Here is a 27,561-nt window from a genome sequence, read left to right as displayed (position 1 = left end):
AATTTTCAAGGGACATATGTCCGACCACCGGATGCAGACGATTTAAGTCATATAACTCAACAGCCCGGTGAGTCATCCCGAAAACTTTAGAACAGGTTCCTCATTAAAAAGAACCAAATAGTCGACTGTACGGACACCGAAGCCTTAGAAGCTTTCAAGCATAGCGTTCGAGACGAATGGCTTGCCATACACCTCGGTCAAGAAAAGCCGAGAACAATGGCAGCATTAACAAGCCTCATGACCCGTTTTTGCGCGGGCGAGGACAGCTGGTTAGCCCGATGCGGCACCAGCGACCCAAGTACATCCGAAGTCAGGGATGGAAACGGGAAATCATGACGCAGCAAGAATAAGCGCTGGAATAAAGAAGACAGCCCGAAGAGCACGACGGTAAACGCCGGATTTAGAAGCTCTCGGCTAGGCCAGCAGAAGCCGCCCTCCAAAGGCAACAGAGATGAACTGTCCAGCCTAAACAAAATTCTGGACCAAATATGTTAGATCCATAGCACCCCTGATAAACCTGCAAATCATACCCACAGAGAATGTTGGGTCTTCAAACAGTCCGGCAAGCTCAACGCCGAACACAAGGGGCAGGATACATCAAGTGAAGACGAGGACGAGCCTCGCAAGCATAGCACAGGGGAACAGAAGAAATTCCCACCAGAAGTGAAAACAGTCAACGTGTTACACGTGATAAAAGGGAGAAACAAAGCGGCACCTTTAGAGAAACATGCCCCAGGGCCTATCACCGCGGAGCTCCGCCACTGGTCGTCCCAACCGATCATCTTCGACCATCGGGATTACTCGGCAAGTATCCAACATGCAGGATGGGCTGCCTTGGTATTAGATCCAATAATTGATGGATACCACTTCACACGAGTCCTGATGGACGCGGCAGCAGTTTAAATCTGATATATCAGGACACAGTCCGCAAAATGGGGATAGACCCAACAAAAATTTGCCGCAGCAATGCTACCTTAAAAGGAGTAACGCCAGGCCCGGAGGCTCATTGCAGGGGCTCCCTACTACTAGAGGTTATATTCGGCTTCCCCGATAACTTCCACAGCGAAAATTTAACTTTCCACGTCGCTCCGTTCCAAAGTGGCTATCAAGCACTACTCGGACGCGAAGCTTTCGCTCGCTTTAACGCAATACCGCATTACGCTTCCCTCAAGCTCAAGATGCCCGGTCCACGCGACATCATTACAGTAAATGGAAATATTGAGCGCTCCTTGCGCACCAAAGATGGTGCGGCCGCCTTGGCTGCCGCACACTAAACAGCCTCCCCAACTCAAGCATTTAACAGGTTGTTAAGACCACGGACGTGGTTAGACGAGTCCGACGCAGCTATACATGATTAATACACGTTTGATGGCTATACCCCTATTACAATACAAGGGGCTCAACGCGCACGCAAAAGTGGCAATAAGGCTCACCTTTACTCAATTTCAACTATATATTGTTTATTTAGTATAACTTAACTTTTCCACGGCAATTATGTTCCTCTCTTTTTCAGATGACCATCGTGCTACACCCGTCTAGGATATGGCACAACGGAGACACAGGCGCAGATGTGCAGCAGGGACCCGTTCCAAGGATTCTTTGTAGATTAAGACCCTGCGTAAACCTTTTTTACTATCTTTTGTTGATTTACATCCCTCGGTTTCTCAGTACAATCTGGAAGGATGCTGACGTCTTGGCATGTGGCCACGCCAGAATAATGCACGTACTTGGACACCAGGGGCTTATTACAAAGGGTACTGTTTAGACCCGGTTTACACCATAAAGACCGAATACCTTAGGGAGTATTCGGCGTCGCGAGTTTGGCCTTATATGCATCAGCTCTGAATCATGTCTTTGGTCAAATGTTGGGTTTCCCCGGCTCCTGTGTTTTGCTGCCTTACGTTCCGCTCTATCGGCTAAGGCAGCACCAGGAGAACTACTGCGATTGTGCCCTGGTTCATCCGGACGAGCACCTCAGTAGAGAAAGCCGAAAACTGACTGTCATGATATAGCGTGAGACTAGTCAACCACTCGATGACCTATTGGAATCTTCGGGATTCCTCCGCATTAACGAAGGGCCGTTTCCCAGCCAGGCATGTACGCACCCCGAATCTGGATGAGTGCGGAGCCACCAGGGGCTATATAGTAGCCCCACTGTCAAACTCCTATGGCTAAGTGAAAGTGTTAAAGCATTATAGTCCGGTTGCCTAGTTCGCTGCGCTATCACCTTCTTAAGAGGACCAAGATGTTGGATTAAGTGTGAATACGTGTCTTCTACGAACACCCCCACATTATATGCGTGGGGGCTGAAGCCGACGACTGCAATATTTCAGGTTATATACATGTATACATAAACGGCCGCACATGAGGCATCACAATACTTTCGGGCAAAAGTATAAATACAGCCTTGATAAAATCAATAAAACGTTGTTTTTACAATAGGAATACATATCACTAAAACATAACATTCTTCGAGCACTGGGCCTCTATCGAATGAGCGCCTCAAGAACTTCTTCAAAATAGTGCTCGGTAGCCACTCGGCCTATGGCCGAACCCTGCGCCGCGACAGTGGTGGCATCCATCTCCGCCCAGTATGTTTTGACACGGGCAAGGGCCATCCGCGAGCCTTCTATGCACGCCGACCTCTTCATCGTATTAATGCGTGGCACCGCACCAAGGAACTGCTGCACCAAGCTAAAATAGTTGTTCGGCTTTGGCCTTTCCGGCCACAGATGGTCCATGACAGACCTCATGGCGTGTCCGGACAATCTATTGAGTTCGGCCCATTCGGCAAGCTGATCAGTCAATGGAAGCGGACGCTCTGGAATGTTAAATTGCGACCAGAACAGCTTGTCCACTTCACGATCTATTTGATCTCGGAAGTATTCAGCCACATCGACAGCGCTCGCCGCTAAATCCAGATATGCGTCAGCCGAACTCCACAGCCGATCCAGAGGGGCATACCGCGGATCGCCGAACTTCCTCCGCACCATAAAGGGCTTCCCAGCCACAATGTCCCCGGCTTCACGCAGTTCCTCCTTCGTTCTCATTACAGAGCGGGTGTCTTTGGTCGCCATTGTGGCCTTTTCAAGGTCCGTAGCCTTCACCCGGTTTTCTTCTTCAAGAAACTGGCAGCGGTCGGCAGTGTCTTTTAACTTCATAGCCATTTTGGCCATTTTCTCTTTGCTCTCGCTATGAGCGGCCTTCTCATCTCTCAACTCTTGGGCCGCCTTCAAAGCGGTCGCATTACTACTCCTTGCTTGCTCCTTGGTCGGGAAAGGTCCGCCCGCAAGGCCTCCATGGTGGTAGCTCCATCTGCAATCCCAAGATATTAAAGATACTGGCATCACGCTGCTCTTACTATGTGACATCCACTATAAATATCACCTACCCTGTGCCTCGTCAAGCCGCTTGTTAACAAGCTCGATGTCGGCATCCGCCGCATCCTGTCGCCGCTTTAGTTCGGCAACCCCATCAGTCCGGCTAGCCACCGGAGCTTTAGACACCTACACATAAAGGCGGTCTGGTTATTACCTGGGACTATGATCCTCTGTTCGCCGCCATTCTCGACGACAACCAGAGTCTCAGGGGCTACTATCTACACAGGGCACACCTAAAATGTGTGGTACCATCACAAATGTATATCATTTCACGTACCTCAAAGCCCGTCAGTAGACTCATAAAGGCTTCATGCAACCCGTTTTCGGCAGACGAAATCCTTTCAATCACCGTACACATTAATGTACGGTGCTCTTCTGAGATAGTCGCTCGCTCTAGCAGACCCTTCAGTACGTCCGACCGCATACCAGATGGTGCCGGACTCTTTTGATTGCTCTCTTCAAGAGCCGGATACTGAGGGCTTCGGGTGACCATGGGATTACCTTCTGGCCTTGCCGGATCCGGAGAAACTCTCCGTGATGACACTTCAAGGTTGCCCGCTTCTTGAGCCGGGGAGTCCGGGGGAGGCGTTTCGCTCTCCATCATCTCCGGAAGAAGATCCCCCGAAGACAAGCTCTGCTGAGAAGGGCTCAGATCCGAACTGCAAGATAAATGCTTCGGTTATCTTCCTCAGAAGTAAGGTAGTATATCTTCACTATTAAGTATTTTTTGATTACTTACAACTCGTTAGAGGGCTGATCCCCGCACAGACTTTGTGCGGCAAGAGCACCCTCCGAGGCGGGACCCTCTGGTGGAGTTTTCTTCTCCCGTTTGGAAAACTTGGTTTTCGGATCATCAGAGGTAGTCCTCTTCCTCCCCCGGGGCGAGGGAATGTCAGATTCCTTCCCTTGGTTATCCTCCCTCACGGAGGCGCTCGTTCCCTTGGTTGGAATAGGTAGTGGTGGAGGCCCGCTTTCGCCCTCTTTATTCCCCCTTCATCTTCCTTTGAGGGCACCGGGCAAGGTGCTGACTCGATCATCTTTTCCAGCACCGAATTGTCCAAGCCTTCGGGAAGGGGGGCCGAACACCGGATCATCTTCGCCTTTGTTATCCAGTCCTGGTCAAAAAGCGATTCTTCAGAATGACGTCGTGATAAATGAAAGACAGTGTGTTCGACTAGAGGATTACTTACTTGGGCTGCGGTGCGGTTGCTGCTCAGGCCCACGTCCTCGGAGGTGTCCGGACACTCTATTTGGGGTCCGAAGAACGACTTGTACATCTCCTCATGCGTCAGGCCGAGGAAATTCTGAATAGCGTGCGGTCCTTTTGGGTCCTTCTGGGTTGAATTCCCACAAGTGGAGGGGCCGGCGTTTGCAAGGCTGGACTCGTCGAACTAGCATGACTTGCACTACCATAACCAAACTAAAATCTCATTCGAAGAGATCTCGGATGCGGCTCTGCAGTATGGGCACATCCTTGGCTAGACCCCAGCTCAGCCCCCTGCTGATCCATAACATCAGTTATGGTGGAGGGCCCGAGCGAAAGGTGGGGGAAGCTACCCACTTGGCACTTCTAGGAGCGGTGACGTAGAACCACTTCCGTTACCATAATCAGGATACCTCTGGAAAGGAACCCTTTGGCCATGGAGCTCCAGCGATCTTGCTTATTAATGCCCCTCCACATGCTGCATGCTGCCCCTCAACTGTCTTCGGCTTCACATCAAAGGTCTTGAGCCACAGGCCGAAGTGAGGGGTAATGCGGAGGAAGGCCTCACATACGACAATAAATGCCGAGATGTGGAGAAAGGAATCCAGGGCTAGATCGTGGAAATCAAGCCCGTAATAGAACATCAAACCCCTAACGAAGGGATCCAGAGTGAGGCCTAGTCCTCGGAGGAAGTGGGAGATGAACACGACGTCTTCATTGGGTTCGGGAGTAGGGACGACCTGCCCTTGGGCAGGCAGGCGATGCGAAACTTCAGCGGTCAGGTATCTTGCCTCCCTCAACTTCTTGATATCCTCTTCCGTGATGGAGGAAGGCATCCACCGGCCCTGGAGGCTGGATCCGGACATGATTGGAGATCCGAAGCACCTGACCTGGGCTTTGGGTGTTAGAACTCGAGGCGGGAGAAGGATTCGATTAAGCACGGGGGGGGAAGTAAAAGCCTTGTCCCTTTATAAAGAGGGTGAATATCAAGCATCCTCCTCGTAGCCGTTTGGGACTTGCCTAAAATCTAGGAGTCCTAGGCACGGTTGGGTTACCCACGACCGTATTGATGAGAATCCTGTAATAAGGGGGACACGATCTTTGCTTTCACAAGACGTGTCAAGAAACTGCCTCGCATTATGTGCGGGGCTAGTTAAAGAAAAACGGTTCGAATAATCACCGAGCCATGGCATGATGTCATGTTGCCAAAATGTGTCAACAGATTAGATTTATGGAAATATTATTCTCTCTACGGTGGTATGTGGAACTTATTTTGCAGGGTCGGACACTATCCTTTTATTTGAACTCTTCTGTGGTGTATCCGAAGGAGGAACCCGCCTTGCAATGTCGAAGACAACACTGCGCGCCAGACTCATCGTCATTGAAGCCTGGTTCAGGGGCTACTGAGGGAGTCCTGGATTAGGGGGTCTCCGGACAGCCGGACTATATCCTTTGACCGGACTGTTGGACTATGAAGATACAAGATTGAAGACTTCGTCTCGTGTCCGGATGGAACTCTACTTGGCGTGGAAGGCAAGCTAGGCAGTACGGATATGGATATCTCTTCCTTTGTAACCGACCTTGTGTAACCCTAACCCCCTCCGGTGTCTATATAAACCGGAGGGTTTTAGTCCGTAGGACAACATACAATCATACCATAGGCCAGCTTCTAGGGTTTAGCCTCTTCGATCTCGTGGTAGATCAACTATTGTAATACCCATATCATCAAGAATAAATCGAGCAGGACGTAGGGTTTTACCTCCATCAAGAGGGCCCGAACCTGGGTAAAACATCGTGTCCCCTGCCTCCTGCTACCATCCGCCTTAGACGCACAGTTCGGGACCCCCTACCCGAGATCCGCCGGTTTTGACACCGACAAACATGCTTTCACAAAGCAATCTTTCTTAGCACGCATCCTAGCGGTTCTTTCTTTGCACTCATCAATGGAAATTCTCATGGCTTTGAGAGACTCATTGATATCATGCTTAGGTGGAATAGATCTAATTTTCAAAGAATCAACATCAAGAGAAATTCTATCAACGTTCCTAGCCAATTCATCAACCTTAAGCAATTTTTCTTCAAGCAAAGCATTGAAATTCTTTTGCAAATTCATAAATTCTTTAATACTAGATTCAAAATCAGAGGGAATCTTATTATAATTTCCATAAGAATTGTTGTAGGAATTACCATAATTATTAGAGGAATTACTAGGAAATGGCCTAGAATTAAAATTAGCTCTATACGCGTTGTTACCAAAATTGTCCCTACCAACAAAATTCACATCCATAGATTCATTATTATTCTCAATCGAAGTAGACAAAGTCATACCATTAGGATCAGTAGGAGCACTCTTATTAGCAAACAATTTCATAAGTTCATCCATCTTTCCACTCAAAACATTAATCTCTTCAATTGCATGCACTTTTTTATTAGTATATCTTTCGGTGTGCCATTGAGAATAATTAACCATAATATTATCTAGGAGTTTAGTAGCTTCTCCTAAAGTGATTTCCATAAAAGTGCCTCCCGCGGCCGAATCTGAAAGATTTCTAGAAGCAAAATCCAATCCGGCATAAAAGTTTTGTATAATCATCCAAAGATTCAAACCATGTGTAGGGCAATTACGTATCATTAATTTCATCCTCTCCCAAGATTGTGCAACATGTTCATGATCAAGTTGCTTAAAATTCATAATATCGTTTCTAAGAGAGATGATCTTAGCGGAAGGAAAATACTTAGAGATAAAAGCATCTTTGCACTTATTCCATAAATCAATACTATTTTTAGGCAAAGACGAAAACCAAGCTTTAGCACGATCTCTAAGCGAAAACGGAATAGCTTAAGTTTAACAATATCATTATCCACATCTTTCTTCTTTTGCATATCACACAAATCAACAAAGTTGTTTAGATGGGTAGCAGCATCTTCACTAGGAAGCCGGTGAATTCATCTTTCATGACAAGATTCAACAAAGTAGCATTAATTTCACAAGATTCAGCATCGGTAAGAGGAGCAATCGGAGTGCTAAGAAAATCATTGTTGTTGGTATTGGCAAAGTCACACAATTTAGTATTATCTTGAGCCATCATGACAAGCAAGCAATCCAACACACGAGCAAACAAGAAGCAAGCGAAAAAGAGGCGAATAGGGAAAGAGAAGGGGAACAGAGAGAGAGGGCGAATAAAACAACAAGGGTGAAGTGGGGGAGAGGAAAACGAGAGGCAAATGGCAAATAATGTAATGCAAGGGATAAGAGTTTGTGATGGGTACTTGGTATGTCTTGACTTGGCAACAGCGCCAGAAATGACTCGTTGTTGGGAGTCAAATCTTGACTTGACTTGGCGCGAATCTCCCCAGCAACGGCGCCAGAAATCCTTGTTGCTACCTCTTGAGCACTGCGGTGGTTTTCCCCTGAAGAGGAAAGGGTGATGCAGAAAAGTAGTGTAAGTATTTCCCTCAGTTTTTGAGAACTAAGGTATCAATCCAGTAGGAGATCACGCTCAAGTCCCACGCACCTACACAAACTAATAAGAACCTCGCAACCAACGCGATAAAGGGGCTGTCAAGCCCTTCACGGTCACTTACGAGAGTGAGATATGATAGATATGATAAGATAAGATAATTTTTTTGGTATTTTTATGATAAAGAGAAATAAAAATGCAAAGTAAAATAAATGGCAAAGGAAATAACTAAGTGTTGGAAGATTAATTGTCAGGACCCCGATTCCAAGTCACATCGATCTAGCCGGTAACACCTCATATCACATTGCGGCCTCACGCACGGTATCCCCACGGGTGTCGCCTTACCATGGCCCGGGACCATTTGCGCCTTTTGGCTCACGTATATGATAGTGTCGCTAGCATCCATATGACAGAGAACCCGGGCCGACATGGCTAGTCGTGAACCCAAAGCGGCACAGACCTATGGAGACAGGCATACATGAATCACATCGAGCGTGTTGGTCATCAGCGTGTGAATCCAGGCTTTAGCACTGGGCTAACAGGACTCCGGGGAACCCGGGCTGTGGCAGGCTAGGCAGGACTCCGGAAGTCACCGCGTGACATTTCCCCGAAGGGACAGACATAGGAACGAAGTGAAACACATGCCGGCTAGTCAAGTGTCTTGAGCAGTAGTGCTGGGCTAGCAGGACTCTGGTGAACCAGGCTGTAGCGGACTACTATGGCTCGAGGAGCACTAGACTACATTTCCCCATAAGAAAGGCTACCAAGGATAAACAACTAGATTGTCGGATCCCACACATACCAAGCATTTCAATCATACACACAATATGCTCGATATGTGCAAATACAACATGGCATCACAACAAAACTCTACAACTCAAGTACTTTATTTAAAGGCTCCAAAGAGCCACACATAACATGTTCATACAGGTAGGGGTCACATGACCCGAGACTCAAGTCATACAAGCATACAAGCACATGCGGAAGCAAATAGTCTGAGTACAGACACTAGAAAGAAAGAAGGCTTCTCGAAGCCTGTCTATCTACATAGGACCCTCCATGGCCAGGATCACCACCTGGGTGGAAAGTCACTCATCGACGTCGAGATCTACATAAAACCCATTGGAGGGGGCGGTGTTGTCGTCTAAAAGCAGTAATTAAGCAAACATGAGTACAAAAGTACTCAGCAAGTCTTACATCAGAACCTACTATACATGCTCATTCTCAAGAAGGTGGTGGAGTTATTGCAGCAAGCCAGCTTTGAATCTTGGCTAAGCTATTCTACGGGACTCCACTAGTAAAATAGTTTTCGCATACGAGTCCACTAATCACCAACACAATACTCCACCGGGGATCCTCCCTCATCATCCTATGAGAGGGCCATCCTCGGTACTCACACTTATCTTGAGTCTTTTAGTAGTAACCATTAACTTGTATATGAACTGTATAGGCAACCAAGTCATCCTTTACCGCGGACACGGCTATTCAAATAGTTTTATACCCTGCAGGGGTGTACTTCATCACACATGTTTCCACCACTTAGCGCCTGCACATGACATGTGCTCGGCAGACTTCAAGTGAAAGCCGACGTGGGTGTAGACCACGACCTGACTAACCGCACAAGTCTCTAGTCCAGGTTTATCGCCTATTCAGGTTCCATCCGCAAGGAAATCCGGCCGGGGTGTCCTCAACGGCCCCAAACGATGTGTGGTAGTAGCTGAATCTTAAATCACGCATACAGATCTCAGTTCTTATGGACGGCCTCAATGAAACAACCCACCATGTACTCCTACATGGCGTCTCATCGATACCTTTACCAAAACATGTTCAACACATCCCTCACATTACCGACATAATCATTTCACTCTAGCCCATCACCTAGATGAACCAGACCTGACACAACTCTAAGCATAGCAGGCATAGCAAGGTAGGAAACACATACATGGCTCAATCAACTCCTACACATGCTAGTGGGTTTCATCTACTTACTGTGGCAATGACAGGTCATGCAGAGGATAAGGGTTCAACTATCGTAGCACACAGCAGTTTGAAACATTGTTGTCTTAATGCAGTAAATGAGAGCAGAGGCAAGAACATGGGATTGTATCGATATGATCAATAGGGTTGCTTGCCTGATGGAGTGGTAGTAGGGTACTACCCTACAGTTGGATACTCGGAGATATCCTCGGAGGCAGAACCTACCACGAAGGACACACAGAACATAATCAACACATGACAATATGCAACAATATGATGCATGCTATGACATGGCAAAATGATGTGTCCTGCCTAATGCAATGTGAAACAAGTTGAAAAGGGTCCATTTGAATCAAAGATTCAAATGAAGGTTAAAGTTCTTATGCATAATAAGTGTATTAGCTTGTTTCACCTAAACAGCAAGGTTAAAGTGGTTTGTCATGCATGAAACCATTACAGATGGATAGATTGAATTTTTCTGATCATTTTTCATATATAATTTGTTTGATTTGGAGCTATGGTTGATTTTCTATGATTTTTAGAAGTTTTGGCTATTTTCTGGAATTTCCTATATAAAAGTAAATCCAAAAAATGAATAATTGCGTCAGCACTGCGTCACTGTGATGTCAGCGAGTCAAAGGCGCCAGGGCCAGTCAAACCTGCTGGTGGGCCCTGTCTGTCAGTGTCTTAGCTAACTAACAGGATTAAGTTAATACTAACTAACTGTCAGTGGGGCCTGGGCCCACATGTCAGTGACCTAAACTAACTATAATTAGTTAGCATTAATCCTAAACTAATTAACAGGCCGGCCCCACCTATCATAGGCTCAGGGGGGAAAGTCAACCTGGGCTCACATGGGTCAAAACATGGTCAACTCGCCGGCGGCTTGACGCCGGCGACGACAGACGCGGCGGAGGGACTCGGGTTTTGCCCACAGTCGACCAAATCGACTGCGGTTTGGTCCTACGCGTAGCTGGGAGCAAGCCGCGTTGTTTGGTGGTGGAAGTGGAGCTCGGGGAGGCCGGGAACAACGCCGGCGACGACCTTAGCGGTCGCCGGAGTTCGGGCGAGGATAAACCCGAAGCTACGGGGCACGGCGAGGCGCGGGGAGTGGTGCGTTAGGCTCCTGGGAGCATGGTGAGTGTGGTGACGCACTCGGAATCAAGCTTACGCGCCTGTGGCCATGGCGGTGACATGGCTGGCGGAGCCGAGCTCTCAGGCTCAACGGAGCCCACGGTTAGAGGGAGAAAACGGCAAGGAAAGAGAGGGGAACGAAGAAGGAGCTCACGGGGAGTGTAGCGGTGGCCTCAGCGAGCTCGGGGAGGCATCAGGGGCGGCGTACAGTCGCTGGTGATCTCGGCGGACCGAGGTGGAAGAAGATGGCGCTAGCGGCATTGCAGTGCGTCCGAGGCGTCGTGGCTCGCCCGTGAGGAAGAGGAAGACGTCGGTGGTGCTCGGGAACACGTCGAAGAGACGAGAGGGGGTCGATGGCCGCGGTGAACGGCGACGGTGGCGTCGAGCTCCTCTCGGGAGGGGATGGGGAGAGAGCCAGAGGAGGGAGAGGGGCACGGGGAGAGTGGGGAAAGTGAGAGGGGGACGAGGGAGAGTGTGTGGCACTCATAGACGGCGTCCTGGGTGTCGGCAGAAGCAGGAGGTGGCCAGCGTGTGGCTGCGGGCGCCGGGCACGCGCCTCTCGTCCTCCTGGCGAGAGGAGGGGGATGACTGGCGGTAGCCAGTGGGCTGGGCCGAGCTGGGCCAGGCCAGGGCGACAGGTAAGCTCTAACTCTCTCTCTCTTTTCTGCTTTGTTCTTTTTCTAATTTTCTGTAACTCTAGGGCTTTATTAAAAATACTTAGGCACTTACTAAAATCCTGAAAATAATTTTGGGCTTTGTTGGGATTATTCCTAACAGCCCTCACTTAAATCCAGAATTATTTGGGCATTTAAAATATTTTATAGCATTTAAATGCCCAAATTCAAATACTTATGATTTAATTCAAAGAATCCAGAATTTCCTAGAAAAGAGTGCACCATTTTTGCCAGGGGTTTTAGCCCAAACCAGAAATGATGACCATTTTGTGAAGGGCATTTTGGGTTCATTGAAAATAATTTAGTAAACCCTAGTTGTTTCCAAGGGGGGGGGGTACTGGGGGTTCTGTCATCCCCGTTTGAAGTTTCTGTAAAAGTAGACATGATGCAACACACTAATGCATGAACTAGCTAGGGTGTGACATTAATATGATTAAAGATAGACCCGGGGGCCATAGGTTTCACTAGTGGCTTCTCTCAAGAGCATAAGTATTACGGTGGGTAAACGAATTATTGTCGAGCAATTGATATAATTGACCATAGTTATGAGAATATCTAGGTATGATCATGTATATAGGCATCATGTCCGCGACAAGTAGACCGAAACGATTTTGCATATACTACTATTACTCCACATATCGACCGCTATCCAGCATGCATTTAGAGTATTAAGTTCATAAGAACAGAGTAATGCTTTAAGGAAGATGACATGATGTAGAGGGATAAACTCATGCAATATGATATAAACCCCATCTTTTTATCCTCGATGGCAACAATACAATACGTGTCGGTTCCCTTTCTGTCACTAGGATCGAGCACCGCAAGATTGAACCCAAAGCTAAGCACTTGTCCCATTGCAAGAAAGATCAATCTAGTAGGCCAAACCAAACTGATAATTCGAAGAGACTTGCAAAGATAAACCAATCATACATAAAAGAATTCAAAGGAGAATCAAATAATGTTCATAGATAATCTGGATCATAAAACCACAATTCATCGGATCTCGACAAACACAACGCAAAAGAAGATTACATCGAATAGATCTCCAAGAAAGATCGAGGAGAACTTTGTATTGAGATCCAAAGAGAGAGAAGAAGCCATCTAGCTAATAACTATGGACCCGTAGGTCCGAAGTAAACTACTCACACATCACCGGAGAGGCCATGGAGTTGATGTAGAAGCCCTCCATGATCAATGCCCCCTCCGGCGGAGCTCCGGAAAAGGCCCCGAGATGGGATCTCTCGGGTACAGAAGGTTGCGGTGGTGGAATTAGGTTTTCGTGGTACTCCTGGATGTTTGGGGGGGGTACGTGGATATATATAGGAGGAAGAAGTACGTCGGTGGAGCAATAGGGGGCCCACAAGGATGGAGGGCATGCCCAGGGGGTAGGCGCGCCCCCTGCCTCATGGCTTCCTTCGTTGTTTCTTGACACCCACTCCAAGTCTCCTAGATCAGGTTTGTTGAGAAAATCACGTTCCCGAAGGTTTCACTCAGTTTGGAGTCCGTTTGATATTCCTTTTCGGCAAAACCCTAAAATAGGAAAAAAAAACAGCAATTTGGGCTGGGCCTTCGGTTAGTAGGTTAGTCCCAAATATGATATAAAAGTGTAAAATAAAGCCATTGACATCCAAAATAGATAATATAATAGCATGGAGCAATCAAAAATTATAGATACGTTGGAGATGTATCACAGGCCTCGAGCTTCTTCTTGAATGTCCTGGTCTTAAGGCCCCTCAGGACCTCTGCATTGGTGCGCTAGGCTTGGCCATTGCTCATGGGGTGTGCCACTGAGGCGTAGCCTATCTGCATTCCAAGGTTAGCTCAATGTGTCTTGAAGAGATTGCTAGTGAACTGTGAGCCGTTGTCGGTGATGATGCGGTTAGGGACCCCAAACCGGCTCAATCAAGTGGGAGATAATCTTCCAGATAAGATAGTGATTGACAGAGTTCTATAGTCACTATCACCAAGTTACTGGAACTTCGTGATGAACTATAATATGCAAGGGATAATGGAAACGATTCCCAAGCTCTTTGTGATGCTGAAATCGACGAAGGTAGAAATCAAGAAAAGCATCAAGTGTTCATGGTTGACAAGACCACTAGTTTCATGAAAAGGGCAAAGGGAAGAAGGGGGACTTCAAGAAGAATGGCAAGCAAGTTGCTGCTCAAGTGAAAAAGCCCAAGTCTAGACCTAAGCCTGAGACTAAGTGCTTCTACTGCAAAGGGACTGGTCACTGGAAGCAGAACTGCCCCAAGTATTTGGCGGATAAGAAGGATGGAAAAGTGAACAAAGGTATATTTGATATACATGTTATTGATGTGTACTTTACTAGTGTTTATAGCAACCCCTCAGTATTTGATACTAGTTCAGTTGCTGAGATTAGTAACTCGAAACGGGAGTTGCAGAATGAACAAAGACTAGTTAAGGGTGAAGTGACGATGTGTGTTGGAAGTGGTTCCAAGATTGAAAAGATCATCATCGCACACTCCCTATACTTTCAGAATTAGTATTGAACCTAAATAAATGTTATTTGGTGTTTGCGTTAAGCATGAATATGATTTGATGATGTTTATTGCAATATAGTTATTCATTTAAAGTCAGAGAATAATTGTTGTTCTGTTTACATGAATAAAACATTCAATGGTCATACACCAAAGGTGAACGGTTTATTGAATCTCGATCGTAGTGATACACATATTCATAATATTGAAGCCAAAAGATGCAAAGTTAATAATGATAGTGCAACTTATATGTGGCACTGCCGTTTAGGTCATATTGGTGTAAAGCGCATGAAGAAAATCCATGCTGATGGATTTTTGGAATCACTTGATTATGAATCAGTTGATGCTTGCGAACCATGCCTCATTGGCAAGATGACTAAGACTCCGCTCTCCGGAACAATGGAGCGAGCAACAAACTTGTTGGAAATAATACATACTAAGGTATGCGGACCGATGAGTGTTGAGGCTCGCGGCAGGTATCGTTATTTTCTGACATTCACAGATGATTTGAGTAAGATATGGGTATATCTTCTTGATGAAACATAAATCTGAAACATTTGAAAAGTTCAAATAATTTCAGAGTGAACTGGAAAATCATCATAACAAGAAAATAAAGTTTCTACGATCTGATCGTGGAGGAGAATATTTGAGTTATGAGTTTGGTCTTCATTTGAAACAATGCGGAATAGTTTCGCAACTCACGCCACCTGGAACACCACGGCGTAATGGTGTGTCCAAACATCGTAACTGTACTTTATTAGATATGGTGCAATCTATGATGTCTCTTACCGATTTACCACTATCGTTTTGGGGTTATGCATTAGGGACAGCAGCGTTCACGTTAAATAGGGCACCATCTAAATCCGTTGAGACGACGCCATATGAACTATGGTTTGGCAAGAAACCAAAGTTGTTGTTTCTTAAAGTTTGGGGTTGCGATGCTTATGTGAGAAAGTGTCATCCTGATAAGCTCAAACCCAAATCGAAGAAATGTGTCTTCATAGGATACCCAAAGGAGACAGTTGGGTACACCTTCTATCACAGATCTAAAGGCAAGACATTCGTTGCTAAGAATGGATCCTTTCTAGAGAAGGAGTTTCTCTCGAAAGAAGTGAGTGGGAGGAAAGTAAAACTTGATGAGGTAATTGTACCTGTTCCCTTATTGGAAAGTAGTTCATCACAGAAATCTATTCCTGTGACTCCTACACCAATTAGTGAGGAAGCTAATGATGATGATCATGTAACTTCAGATCAAGTTACTACCGAACCTCGTAGGTCAACCAGAGTGAGATCCGCACCAGAGTGGTACGGTAATCCTGTTCTGGATGTCATGTTACTTGACCATGACGAACCTACAATCTATGAGGAAGCGATGATGAGCCCAGATTCCACGAAATGGCTTGAGGCCATGAAATCTGAGATGGAATCCATGTATGAGAACAAAGTATGAACTTTGATTGACTTGCCCGATGATCGGTGAGTCATTAAGAATAAATGGATCTTCAAGAGGAAGACGGACGCTGATAGTAGTGTTACTATCTACAAAGCTCGAATTGTCGCAAAATGTTTTCGACAAGTTCAAGGTGTTGACTACGATGAGATTTTCTCACTCGTATTGATGCTTAAAAGTCTGTCGGAATCATGTTAGCAGTTGCCGCATTTTATGAAATCTGGCAAATGGATGTCAAAAATGTATTCCTTCATGGATTTCTTAAAAGAAGAGTTGTATATGATGCAACCAGAAGGTTTTGTCGATCCTAAAGGTGCTAACAAAGTGAGCAAGCTCCAGCGATCCATCTATGGACTGGTGCAAGCATCTCGGAGTCGAAATATATGCTTTGATAAGTGATCAAAGCATATAGTTTTATACAGACTTGCGGTGAAGCCTGTATTTACAAGAAAGTGAGTGGGAGCACTACAACATTTCTGATAAATATATGTGAATGACAAATTGTTGATCAGAAATAATGTAGAATTTTCTAGAAAGCATAAAGGAGTATTTGAAAAGAGTTTTTCAAAGAAAGACCTCGATGAAGCTGCTTACATATTGAGCATCAAGATCTATAGAGATAGATCAAGACGCTTGATAAGTTTTCTCAATGAGTACATACCTTGACAAGATTTTGAAGTAGTTCAAAATGGAATAATCAAAGAAAGAGTTCTTGCCTGTGTTGCAAGGTGTGAAGTTGAGTAAAGACTCAAAACCCGACCACAACAGAAAATAGAAAGAGAATGAAAAGTCATTCCATATGCCTCAGTCATAGGTTCTATAAAGTATGCTATGGTTTACCAGTCCTATTGTATACCTTAGCATGATTCTGGCAAGGGATTACAATAGTGATCTAGGAGTAGATCACTGGACAGCGGTCAAAATTATCCTTGGAGGACTAAGGAAATATTTCTCGGTTATGGAGGTGATAAAAGAGTTCATCATAAAGAGTTACATCGATGCAAGCTTTTTACATCAATCTAGATGACTCTAAGTCTCGATCTGGATACATATTGAAAGTGGGAGCAATTAGCTAGAGTAGCTCCGTGCAGAGCATTGTAGACATAGAAATTTGTGAAATACATACGAATCTGAATGTTGCAGACCCGTTGACTAAATTTCTCTCACAAGCAAAACATGATCACTCTTTGGGTGTTAATCACATAGCGATGTGAACTAGATTATTGACTCTAGTAAACCTTTTGGGTGTTAGTCACGTGGAGATGTGGACTAATCACATAAAGATGTGAACTATTGGTGTTAAATCACATGACAATGTGAACTAGATTACTGACTCTAGTGCAAGTGGGAGACTGAAGGAAATATGCCCTAGAGGCAATAATAAAGTTGTTATTTATATTTCCTTATATCATGATAAATGTTTATTATTCATGCTAGAATTGTATTAACGGAAACTTAGTACATGTGTGAATACATAGACAAACAGAGAGTCACTAGTTTGCCTCTACTTGACTAGCTCGTTGAATCAATGATGGTTATGTTTCCTAACCATAGACATGAGTTGTCATTTGATTAACGGGATCACATCATTAGAGAATGATGTGATTGACTTGACCCATTCGTTAACTTAGCATGATGATTGTTTAGTTTGTTGCTATTGCTTTCTTCATGACTTATACATGTTCCTATAACTATGAGATTATGCAACTCCCGAATACCGGAGGAACACTTTATGTGCTACCAAACGTCACAACGTAACTGGGTGATTATAAAGGTGCTCTACATGTGTCTCCGATGGTACTTGTTGAGTTGGCATAGATCGAGATTAGGATTTGTCACTCCGATTGTCGGAGAGGTATCTTGGGCCCTCTCGGTAATGCACATTACTATAAGCCTTGCAAGCAATGTAACTAATAAGTTAGTTGCGGGATGATGCATTACATAACGAGTAAAGAGACTTGCCGGTAACGAGATTGAACTAGGTATTGAGATACCGACGATCGAATCTCGGGCAAGTAACATACCGATGACAAAGGGAACAACGTATACCGTTATGCGGTTTGACCGATAAAGATCTTTGTAGAATATGTAGGAACCAATATGAGCATCCAGGTTCCGCTATTGGTTATTGACTGGAGATGAGTCTCGGTCATTTCTTCATAGTTCTCGAACCCGTAGGGTCCGCACGCTTAACGTTCGGTGACGATCGGTATTATGAGTTTATGTGTTTTGATATACCGAAGGTAGTTCGGAGTCCCGGATGAGATCGGTGACATGACGAGGAGTATCGAAATGGTAGAGACATAAAGATCGATATATTGGACGACTACATTCGGACATCGGAAAGGTTCCGAGTGATTCGGGTATTTTTCGGAGTACCGGAGAGTTACGGGAATTCGCCAGAGAGTATATGAGCCTTATTGGGCTTTAGGGGAAAAAGAGAGGGGAGGTTGCGCGCCCCCCAAGGCCTAGTTCGAATTGGACTAAGGGGAGGGGCAGCGCCCCCTCCTTCCTTCTCTTCTCTTTTCCCTTTCCTTCTCTCCTACTCATACTACATGGAAGGGGAGAATCCTACTCCCGGTGGGAGTAGGACTCCCCAGGGCGCGCCATAGTAGAGGGCCGGTCCTTCCCCTCCTCCACTCCTTTATATATGGGGGCAGGGGCACCCGAAGACACACAAGTTGATTGTTCCAAGCCGTGTGCGGTGCCCCCTTCCACCATAATCCACCTCGATCATATTGTTGCAGTGCTTAGGTGAAGCCCTGCGTCGGTAGCAACATCATCACCGTCATCACGCCATCGTGTTGACGGAACTCTTCTGTGAAGCTCTGCTAGATCGGAGTTTGTGGGACATCATCGAGCTGAACGTGTGCTGAACTCGGAGGTGCCGTATGTTCAGTACTTGGATCGGTCGGATCGTGAAGACGTACGACTACATCAACCGCGTTCTCATAACGCTTCTGCTTACGAGGGTACGTGGACGATACTCTTCCCTCTCATTGCTATGCGTCACCATGATCTTGCGTGTGCGTAGGAATTTTTTTGAAATTACTACGTTCCCCAACATTACTTGCAAGGCTTATAGTGATGAGCATTACCGAGAGGGCCCAGAGATACCTCTCCGACAATCGGAGTGGCAAATCCTAATCTCGATTTATTCCAACTCAACAAACACCATCGGAGACACCTGTAGAGCATCTTTATAATCACCCAGTTTCGTTGTGACGTTTGATAGCACACTAAGTGTTCCTTCGGTATTCGAGAGTTGCATAATCTCATAGTCATAGGAACATGTATAAGTCATGAAGAAAGAAATATCAATAAACTAAACGATCATAGTGTTAAGCTAACGAATGGGTCTTGTCCATCACATCATTCTCTAATTATGTGATCCCGTTCATCAAATGACAACACATGTTTATGGCTAGGAAACTTAACCATCTTTGATTAACGAGCTAGTCAAGTAGAGGCATACTAGGGACACTCTGTTTGTCTATGTATTCACACATGTACTAAGTTTCCGGTTAATACAATTCTAGCATAAATAATAAACATTTATGATGATATAAGAAAATATAAATAACAACGTTATTATTGCCTCTAGGGCATATTTCCTTCAATTTCGCGGTAGATCAAGATGTAACTTGTACTCCGATCAACTTGTACTCTCTCGAAATCAATATAAACAAATTTGCGGTACTGCGGAAGGCACGACAAAATAGATTCGCTAAACCATACTGCATATTTGAAACATAAAGATAGTTCATCACCAGAGTTCATACATTCAAACATACAAACTTAAAAACATAGTAACTAAAACCTGATCTAAGCTAGTTTAGGGCTTCGTGTTGAGGTAAAACTGAGATAGAACTCGATCACCACCCCGTAGAGAATGTATGCGAGCTCGTACCCCTTCTTCGCCTTCTCGAGCTGCTCGACGGAGTCTTCACCGGCCGCTACAATGTCCTTCGCGGTGGCGAGCTCGATCTCCACCTTGCGGTCATGGAAGCTGCTCCACGCTTTCCATCCATGGTTGCAGGAGAGGGCTCCGCTCTTTGGCACGCTTTCCAGCCGTGGTTGCAGGAAAGGGCGCCGCGCTCTTTGGCGACCTCGGCCGCCATTGATATGCTCTAAACGGGTGTGTGTGTGTGCAAGAATCAATCATCGGAGTATGGGGATTGCGACAGAGATGGGTTGGAGAAATGCCGGATGGGAACCCTAAATTGGCCAGGATCCAGTAAATATAGTGGCGAAGTCAGAAATATAAGGTCCTTTTGTATATTCTTACGGGCTGGGTCTTTTTTATCATGGTCGAAAAATAAAACATTCAAAAATTATAAGAATTATGAGGTTCTATAGATAGGTGTGGCTAGATCTCAGTCAACTAACATTTAACCGATTCTTTGTCTCTAAATCAAGTGACGTAAAATGCAAAAGAAAAAGAAAAAACCGAATAAAAAATGCACGGATCTTAAAGATCTCGCGTACGTAGCATCGACTCAAACTTGGCAAGACTGTTTACAAGAGAATCTGAGACTTGGCAAGACTGTTTACAAGAGAATCTGCTAAAGTTACTCTAAGTCCCCGGTATATTTCAGATTCAAGTTTAGGTGACGAGCCATGTTAGGACAACGAGAATAGATATTATCCTTACTTCGCTTGATTTACTTTGTTGTGTGTGGTACTGAACATACAAAAAAATGCTGCTGGGACGTAAAGAATCGTTACATTACGCACAGCTCCGGTGCTATACATGATCGGACCACTAGTTATTTATCCGGTTACAGATTGCACCAAAGAATCTCAAACCAAAACCGAACACATTTCTTCAGTGCCTTGGGGCGTAACTGAAATGCAAACCTACGTTCCTAGACAAACGCGATGCAAATATTAAGAACATTAGAAAAATTGGTAGGAGCTGTACTAATATCAGTGCTGTTGCTTGCGTCCAAGGAACCAATCGTCATCATCAGTTGATCACCGATGCCTTGTCAGTGACTCAGCGGCAGTAGTGCCATGCATGCATGCGTCCTCGATCACCTAGTAACCTGCCATGATTAGCAGCTCGCTCACCAGTGCTCGCCAGCGCCATGGCGGCTTCCGGCGTGCATCTGCTTCAGCTTGGTGAGCTCCTTCCGCCTCTTCCTCGCCTCCGCCGCCGTCGCCGCCTTCTCTCTGCCGCTAAGCGCGACCTGCAGCCCCACTGCCCCCACCACGCCGCTGCCACTTTGGTAAGCGTTGGGACAGGCGGCGGGGCTCTTCTTGTCGGCAGCATCGATGGCGAGGGTCAGCGAGCAAGGGTCGTCGTCGGTGTCCTCCCCGGCCGTCCCGCCACTGCCTGTCGGCTCCTGGAACGGCTGCACGTAGGCCGGGGGCGAGCCGCGGGCAGCGGCGACGACGGGGTAGTACCACGCGCAGGCCGGCGGGACGCAGAGCGGGGGCGGAGCGTGTCCCGCCATGCCAGCCGGGTTGCCGCCATGCTCGTACACCCCCGGCCCGCACGGGGGCCAGGAGCCCCAGACGTAGGGCACAGGCATGGACGTCGGCGGCGCGCTGTACAGGAAGCTTGGCTGCGGCGGCGTCTGTGGCGGGGTGGCCTCCGCGCTCTGTGCCGGCGGCGCGATGTCCATGGGCGTGATCGCTGGTGTAGACGACGGCTTCTTCTTGGTCGTCTTGGCCACCTGCAAAGACAGACAAAAAAGTTACCCGACTCAGCACTTACACTTACTTTGCGTGTGACAAGTTCAGGCACGAGAAAAGATTCCGCATGTTCTTCCACAGTTACGTAGCGAGAAAACTAGTGTTCCGTCTAGCGAACGCATGTTATTTAACTATTATTATTAGTGCCTGATGAAGAGCCAGCTGCCCGCCGACTAGAGAAACGTGCAACGATCATATTCAACGAATTTCACTGTTTCCAGATCTGTCGAAAGATGTGGAAAAAGATGAAGAATCGTTCAGAGGAACCACTGTTGCCGCGTGCAACCGTTGCTGCATGCCATTGCCATGGCATCAACATTTTGTATGGCTCACCCGCCGCCGACATGGCGCATGCATGGCGAGGCCGGCATGTGTTTGCACCGATTGGTCGCTTTTTTAAAAAGAAAATCCAAATAATAATTCTAGAATGGACTGCTTCCGTTTCTTGGTTTAGACTTTAAAGATACACCCGTGACGAAGTTTGCCGAGATTCTATCAGCATCCTGCCGGTTTGATCCGGTGCAGCGTGTCACCGCATCCATGGAAATTTCGCGAAGGGTGGACGCCCGGCTAGCTCGCACCAGAGTTTATCCAGACCGAATACAATAGCCTCCGAGGCCGAGATCGATCTGAAGTCGCGATGCTGTTTGGCCGCTTGCCCAACCGTGGATCGTCACCTGTCCGTCAATGATGCACCGAGCTACGTACGTACACATGACCTCTACCTGGACGAGCACGGCCAAACCCGTGCCGCAATCCTCCACCGGATCCCGATCGCGGAACCGACTAGGCCGACCACCCGGCTGGACAGATATGCGGACGCATCAGCAAGTTGGCGCACACGCATCTGTTGGCGCCGAGAAAGCAAGCACATACCCAAAGAAGCAAAAGACAAATACAGAAGGGAGGGCACATAGAGTATATTATTGTCCGAACATCACTGTCAGAGCAAAATGTAAATAATATACAGACATGAGCGATTGACAGGCCCCCGGTTTCACCATAATTAGTACTCGTACTAGCATAGGTGTACTGCAGCGTGACTGTAGTCCTCTCGTGGGGGCACAACTGGAGCTGGATTGGAACATACTAGGTTCCCTTCTGGGATTTCTTTTCTTTTCTTTTCCGTTGCCTAACAATGGTGGTAGCAGGGGGAGTACTAATAATGGATGACGGGGAAAAGGGAAGGAAATTAAAGGAATGAAAGCGATAGATGATGTGCCTGTTGTTTCAGCTGCTTGTTCGTCTCCTTGAGCGTGAGGTACTGTTCCAGCACCTTGTCCTTCTCCTGCACCGTTCGGGATTAATTAAGCAACTTGATGGTGATCTGACATTTCAAGATACTCCAGGAATACACATGACGCTGCTTAATTAGAGTACCTTCTTCATGTTCTCGTTCTGCGACGCTAAATCCGCGACTTTCCTCGCCAGTTCGTCCCGGATCGCCTGGACACGACGACACGGCGCGAATCGTATCAGAATGATCAGACACAGTTGATGCCACAGCAGCTGTAGTAGTAATTAATTTACATATGGATTCGGGCTAGCTAGCGATTAGTCACCTGGCGGCGGAGGATGGTTTGCCGGGCGGACTCCCGGTTCGCGAGCACGCGCCGCAGCCGCTTCGCCTCCTTCTCCGCCTGCAATGTTTCGTCGATTGGCGGTTCAGACGACGTGCCGGTGGAGATGCGGGTGTAATTTGCAGGGGTTGATCGATGCAACGTAAGAAGTGAGCGGGTTAATTACCTCGGTGAGCATGTGCCGCGGTCTGCTGAGGCCGTATCCCGTCACGGCCGCCGACGACTGCGGCGGTTGCTGCCCGGCGCCGCTGGAGCTGCTGGAGCAAGGGGAGGACTGGATGCCGACGTTGCCCAGCTCAAGGCTCAGCCTCGTGCTCGCCAGCTCCTCGTCCTCCTGCTCCATCGCCGCCTGCTACCCACGCACGGCCGGCCAAATCAATCGGAATCCTCCCAAACCGAAAACCAAAATAGGGCCAGCTACCCAATCGGCGAAATCGAATACCTGGGCCGCTGGGGCGGCGGCGTGGCGCAGGCGCTGCGCCGGGAGCGCGTGGTCGGCGGCCGCTCCGGCCCCGGCCCCCGCCATGTCGGCCAGCGCCATGGCGGCGCGGAGCTCGACGTCGACGCTGGCGCCCCTCCGCCGGCATTGCGCCTGGTGGCCGCCGTCGCTGCTGCTGCCGTGATCAGTCGGCATGGGTGGGGGGCGGTGAGGATCGGATGAGATCTCGAGCGCAAGCCGGAGAGCGGTGCCAAGCGAGAGTACGGCGGGGCCCCTGCCCCCGCTTTAAATATCCTCTCCCCGGAGGCGGCGCGAGGGCCTCGGACAGGTGGTACCGTGCACCGGCGCCTCTGCGGCCGGATGGGGAGCATCTGGCCCGTCCGGCGCGGCCACGTCGCGCGTATGCACAGGGAGGCCTCTATTCCCTCCACGCAGCAGCGGGGGCGTGGACACGTGGAGCCGCCGCGTGCGGCGCCCAGCATGCAGCGCGACGGCTCGTGAAACGAGGGGGGCCCCGGGGGCCAGCGGGAGCCCCCGTGCTGCCGGGCGTCGACGTGGATCGCCGCAGCGGTACACGTGGGCCGGGTTACGGCCCGGTGACTCGTCGCCGGGATGGGACGGAGGAGCCCACAGGTCAGCAGGCCGGAGCAGCCGCCGCGTGTGAAACCGGACGGACGCCGGTGGGTGGAAGTGCCTAGAAGACCACGCAACTGGAGCCTTTGGCTGCGGTCGGAGCTGCATCGCATGCACGGGCAAAGCCAAAGCTTGTCAGCGCCATCGAAATGGCCGATGCGTTCCATCCAGCGGCCGAAACAAAATGTATCTACTGCTAGCTCGTCTATGCATGATTCCGTTTTTGTTTCTCGTCGTCCCCGATATGTTTTTGTGTGCCGATGCGAAGTATTGCTTCCTAATTAAGCAAAGATGATGTTCCCGTTTTCTGTCTAGGTAAGCTAGATCGTGTTCAACTGTGGAGGTCGGCTGCTCGGCTCAAGCAATTGGCCTGTGTCGTTTTAGGTGCGTGTGGTTGCTTTCGTTTTTGCATCCTTCATTTTGCTCTCTCACGGGTGAGCTCATGCTCGCAAAGTATCTACACTTATTCCAATTTCAGGTGTTTGTATATGGTAGTAGGAGATTCTATGTTGCATTTGTTTAATGGATTTCCCATGGTAGAATTGACTCGTCTAGATTGAACTATGGAATCCTAACTTTGTTGCCTAAATGTCATCATCAGTGAACAATAGAACTACTGTTATAGCTCCTAAGATTGTAGCTCCTGTACTAACAAGTTTTTATTAAAGGTAGCTATATGAGAAAATCTGCTGTTACTTTTGTGTGGGGTCTTGAATGAAATTCATAAAAAAGAAAAATGTTGTAGTGATGTTTAAAAACGATTTTCAAAAAGCGTGTGGTAAAATCAGCTGGATTTTATATTTGATGTGATAGAATTGAAAGGTTTTCCTACCAAGTATATTAGCTGGATTAAACAGATTGTGCAGAGTGGTAGTCTGGCGGTTATGGTCAATAGACAAGTAGGTCCTTATATTTTGAAACATGGAAAGGGTTGAGGCAGGGGATCCCCTCTCACCTATCCTATCTAATATTGCTATTTTTTTTTGCGAGAAGGGTATGATTTTATTCCTCTGAAATAGTGTTACAATCCACTAAAACAAAATTAGAAACACTGTCTGGCACACGGCGCAACCAAAAAGCGGTGCGCCCTCCGGATCTACCAATATTAACTAAACTATATGCAACACTATTTTGAATGCAATCAATCTTCTGCGGAATAAAATCACGGGGTTCCAAAAGCTTCTTGACTTTCATTATAAGGTGTCCATAGGCAGATTTATTCAGAGAAACATCCATCAACGCAGCTATTACAACAACACTGTCAAATTGAATCATAATGGGTAGCTCTGACTGTTGTATACTGAATGAGACACCTTCCAATACAACACTTATTTCAGACTCGAGTGCATCCTGACAATGAAACGGGTATCTATAGGCTGAGAAAATGACTCCACCATCTGAGTTTCTCAATACCATACCTGAGCTTGTTGATCCGGTTTCCTTGACGAAGGACCCATCTACCGATAGCGCAACCCAGCTAGGCGGGGGTTTTGGCCACGATTTCTTTTGCTTCACCACAGGAACCGCCCTATAGGGCTCTCTGATGTTCATCTTCCCTTTAATAATATCCTCTATTCCATAGTTTTGTGCCTGAGTATAGGAACTTAAATAGCTGCACAAGAAAGTCCTTTGATATTTCTGTAGATGGAGTCGACTTGCCATGAAGTGTTTCATATCCGTAAACACCATATCCTCCGTAATAACATGATTATCATTGCTATTGATGTGCTGCAAGAACTGATTAGTAGGGCTAAGAACTAGGGGTAGTGCCTAATTTAGAATATGGAGGGCTGGTTATGTAGCAATGTGCAAATGATATGGCATTTCTGCTTGAAACTGTTGTGGATAGTGCTTGAAATTTAAATTGTTTTTATGCTTGTCTGGACATCTTTTTAGATTAAGTAAAGTTTACCTTTTATGAAAGGAAATGCTTTGTCGAAGCTCCGGTGGTCCCTCGTCGAATTTGAGGTTATGGGTGGCGCTGTGACGATCGTCGGGGTCTCTGGGTGTAGCTAGGATACACAGGGGGTTGGTTGGGTGGCTTGAATTTAAGGGAAGTCCGTGGCGGCAATGGCGGATGTGGTGGTGGACTACGAGCCCGGGAGCTCATGTGGGTGTGCAAGGAGGTTGCTAGGATGGTGAGGGAGAGGTGTGTGGCATTTGTGAGGTGCGGGGGTGGCTTAAACAGATGGCCAGCATTGGCGGATCGACTTGGTCACCACGCTTCTCTGGCCGGGGTCCGGGGGCACGCTAGCGGTGTCTTGGAATTTTGCGGGTGTTGGGAGAGGATTAGGGGGGCTGGGAGGTTCACGGGCGCGCGTGGGAGCTCGAGAAGTGGGGGCGGCTTGGCAGCAAGCGGCTGGGCTACAGACGTGCTGGCCACGGCAACGCCGTGCCGTGGGGAGCACGCGGGCGGTGGTGAGAAGCTCGGGGCATGGCATGCTGGGACACGAGGAGGCCGTCGGGAGACGACGATAGTGGCATTGGGTCCCGCAAAGCAAAGTTTTTGGCATAACACTGTTGCGGTCACTAGTGCAGAACCAGGCAATAGCACCGGTTCGTAAGGCCCTTTAGTGCCGGTTCGGTAACCAGCACTAAAGTGTGGGCACTAAAGGTCCCCCACTTTAGTACCGGTTCAGCACGAACCGATACTAAAGGGCAACCACGTGGCACGAGCCAGCTCCGGGGGCAGGGAACCCTTTAGTACCGGTTGGTGACACCAACCGGTATTAAAAGGTTGGGGGTTTTGGGTTTATGATTTCTTTTTCATTTAATTTTGTGTTTTCCATTTAATTCTTTTTCGTTTGCTGGTATTTTATGATACTACATATTGTACACGTTATGCATATATATAAATAGAATTTCTAGTAGAACCGATCATATATATATATATATATATATATATATATATATATATATATATATATATCATCGAATGTCTCACAACCACCATTAGTTAATTCACACATATATACACACATGTGTGTATATATATATATATATACAATTAGCTAGCTATATATAATTTCTCCTAATTGGTGCCTTCGAAGCCAGTGGCATTAGCCTAATTGGTGCCTTCGGAGCACGATAACAATTGGAAGTGGTTCATGGGGGCGGTAGCGGGTAAAAGTATTCTCCTTTGGGATCTATGACCTGGTGGAGCAAAAATCCCGCTATTTCCTCTTGAATTGCTTCTATGCGGTCCTCTGGTAGGAGCTTCTCCCGCACCTCTTTAAACTGTCAAGAAGGAGATCAATATGCATATGTATTAGTTGTGTGACTAGATATCGATAATAGTGTAAAAATTATGAATAGTGTTCTGACAAACGTACCCACTCCTGTCTTTGAGATCTGCTCCTTTCGGACGCCATCATGCGAATGTTCTCGCAAACGTAGTATGCACACAGATTATTCCCTGGCGCCTGCTT

General features: G+C 47.1%; 1 protein-coding gene across 1 annotated transcript; it reads right to left on the bottom strand.

Moving 5' to 3' along the window:
* Positions 1 to 20,470: 20,470 nt before the first annotated feature.
* LOC123082107 (translation initiation factor IF-2) lies at positions 20,471 to 23,836 on the bottom strand. Its single transcript, XM_044504522.1, has 6 exons — positions 23,504 to 23,836; positions 23,228 to 23,410; positions 23,044 to 23,121; positions 22,862 to 22,927; positions 22,704 to 22,769; positions 20,471 to 21,462 (listed from the first exon to the last, which is right to left on the bottom strand). The coding sequence occupies exons 1-6, from the start codon at positions 23,693 to 23,695 to the stop codon at positions 20,851 to 20,853; spliced, it is 1,197 nt and encodes a 398-aa protein (XP_044360457.1). The 5' UTR covers positions 23,696 to 23,836; the 3' UTR covers positions 20,471 to 20,850.
* Positions 23,837 to 27,561: the final 3,725 nt, after the last annotated feature.

Source organism: Triticum aestivum, chromosome 4A, assembly GCF_018294505.1.
Source record: "Triticum aestivum cultivar Chinese Spring chromosome 4A, IWGSC CS RefSeq v2.1, whole genome shotgun sequence".
NCBI classification, from domain to species: domain Eukaryota; kingdom Viridiplantae; phylum Streptophyta; class Magnoliopsida; order Poales; family Poaceae; genus Triticum; species Triticum aestivum.
Note: the sequence above shows the minus strand (reverse complement) of the source record. Positions and strands in the feature narration are given on the sequence as shown.

What these genes read in the sequence shown, in the direction of transcription:
- LOC123082107 (XM_044504522.1), bottom strand. Translation starts at nt 23,695, where the DNA reads ATGCCGACTGATCACGGCAGCAGCAGCGACGGCGGCCACCAGGCGCAA. An exon ending in CGCGGCACATGCTCACCGAG is followed by an intron (nt 23,122 to 23,227) that starts GTAATTAACCCG and finishes GAAACATTGCAG; the next exon opens with GCGGAGAAGGAGGCGAAGCG. An exon ending in AGAACGAGAACATGAAGAAG is followed by an intron (nt 22,770 to 22,861) that starts GTACTCTAATTA and finishes CGAACGGTGCAG; the next exon opens with GAGAAGGACAAGGTGCTGGA.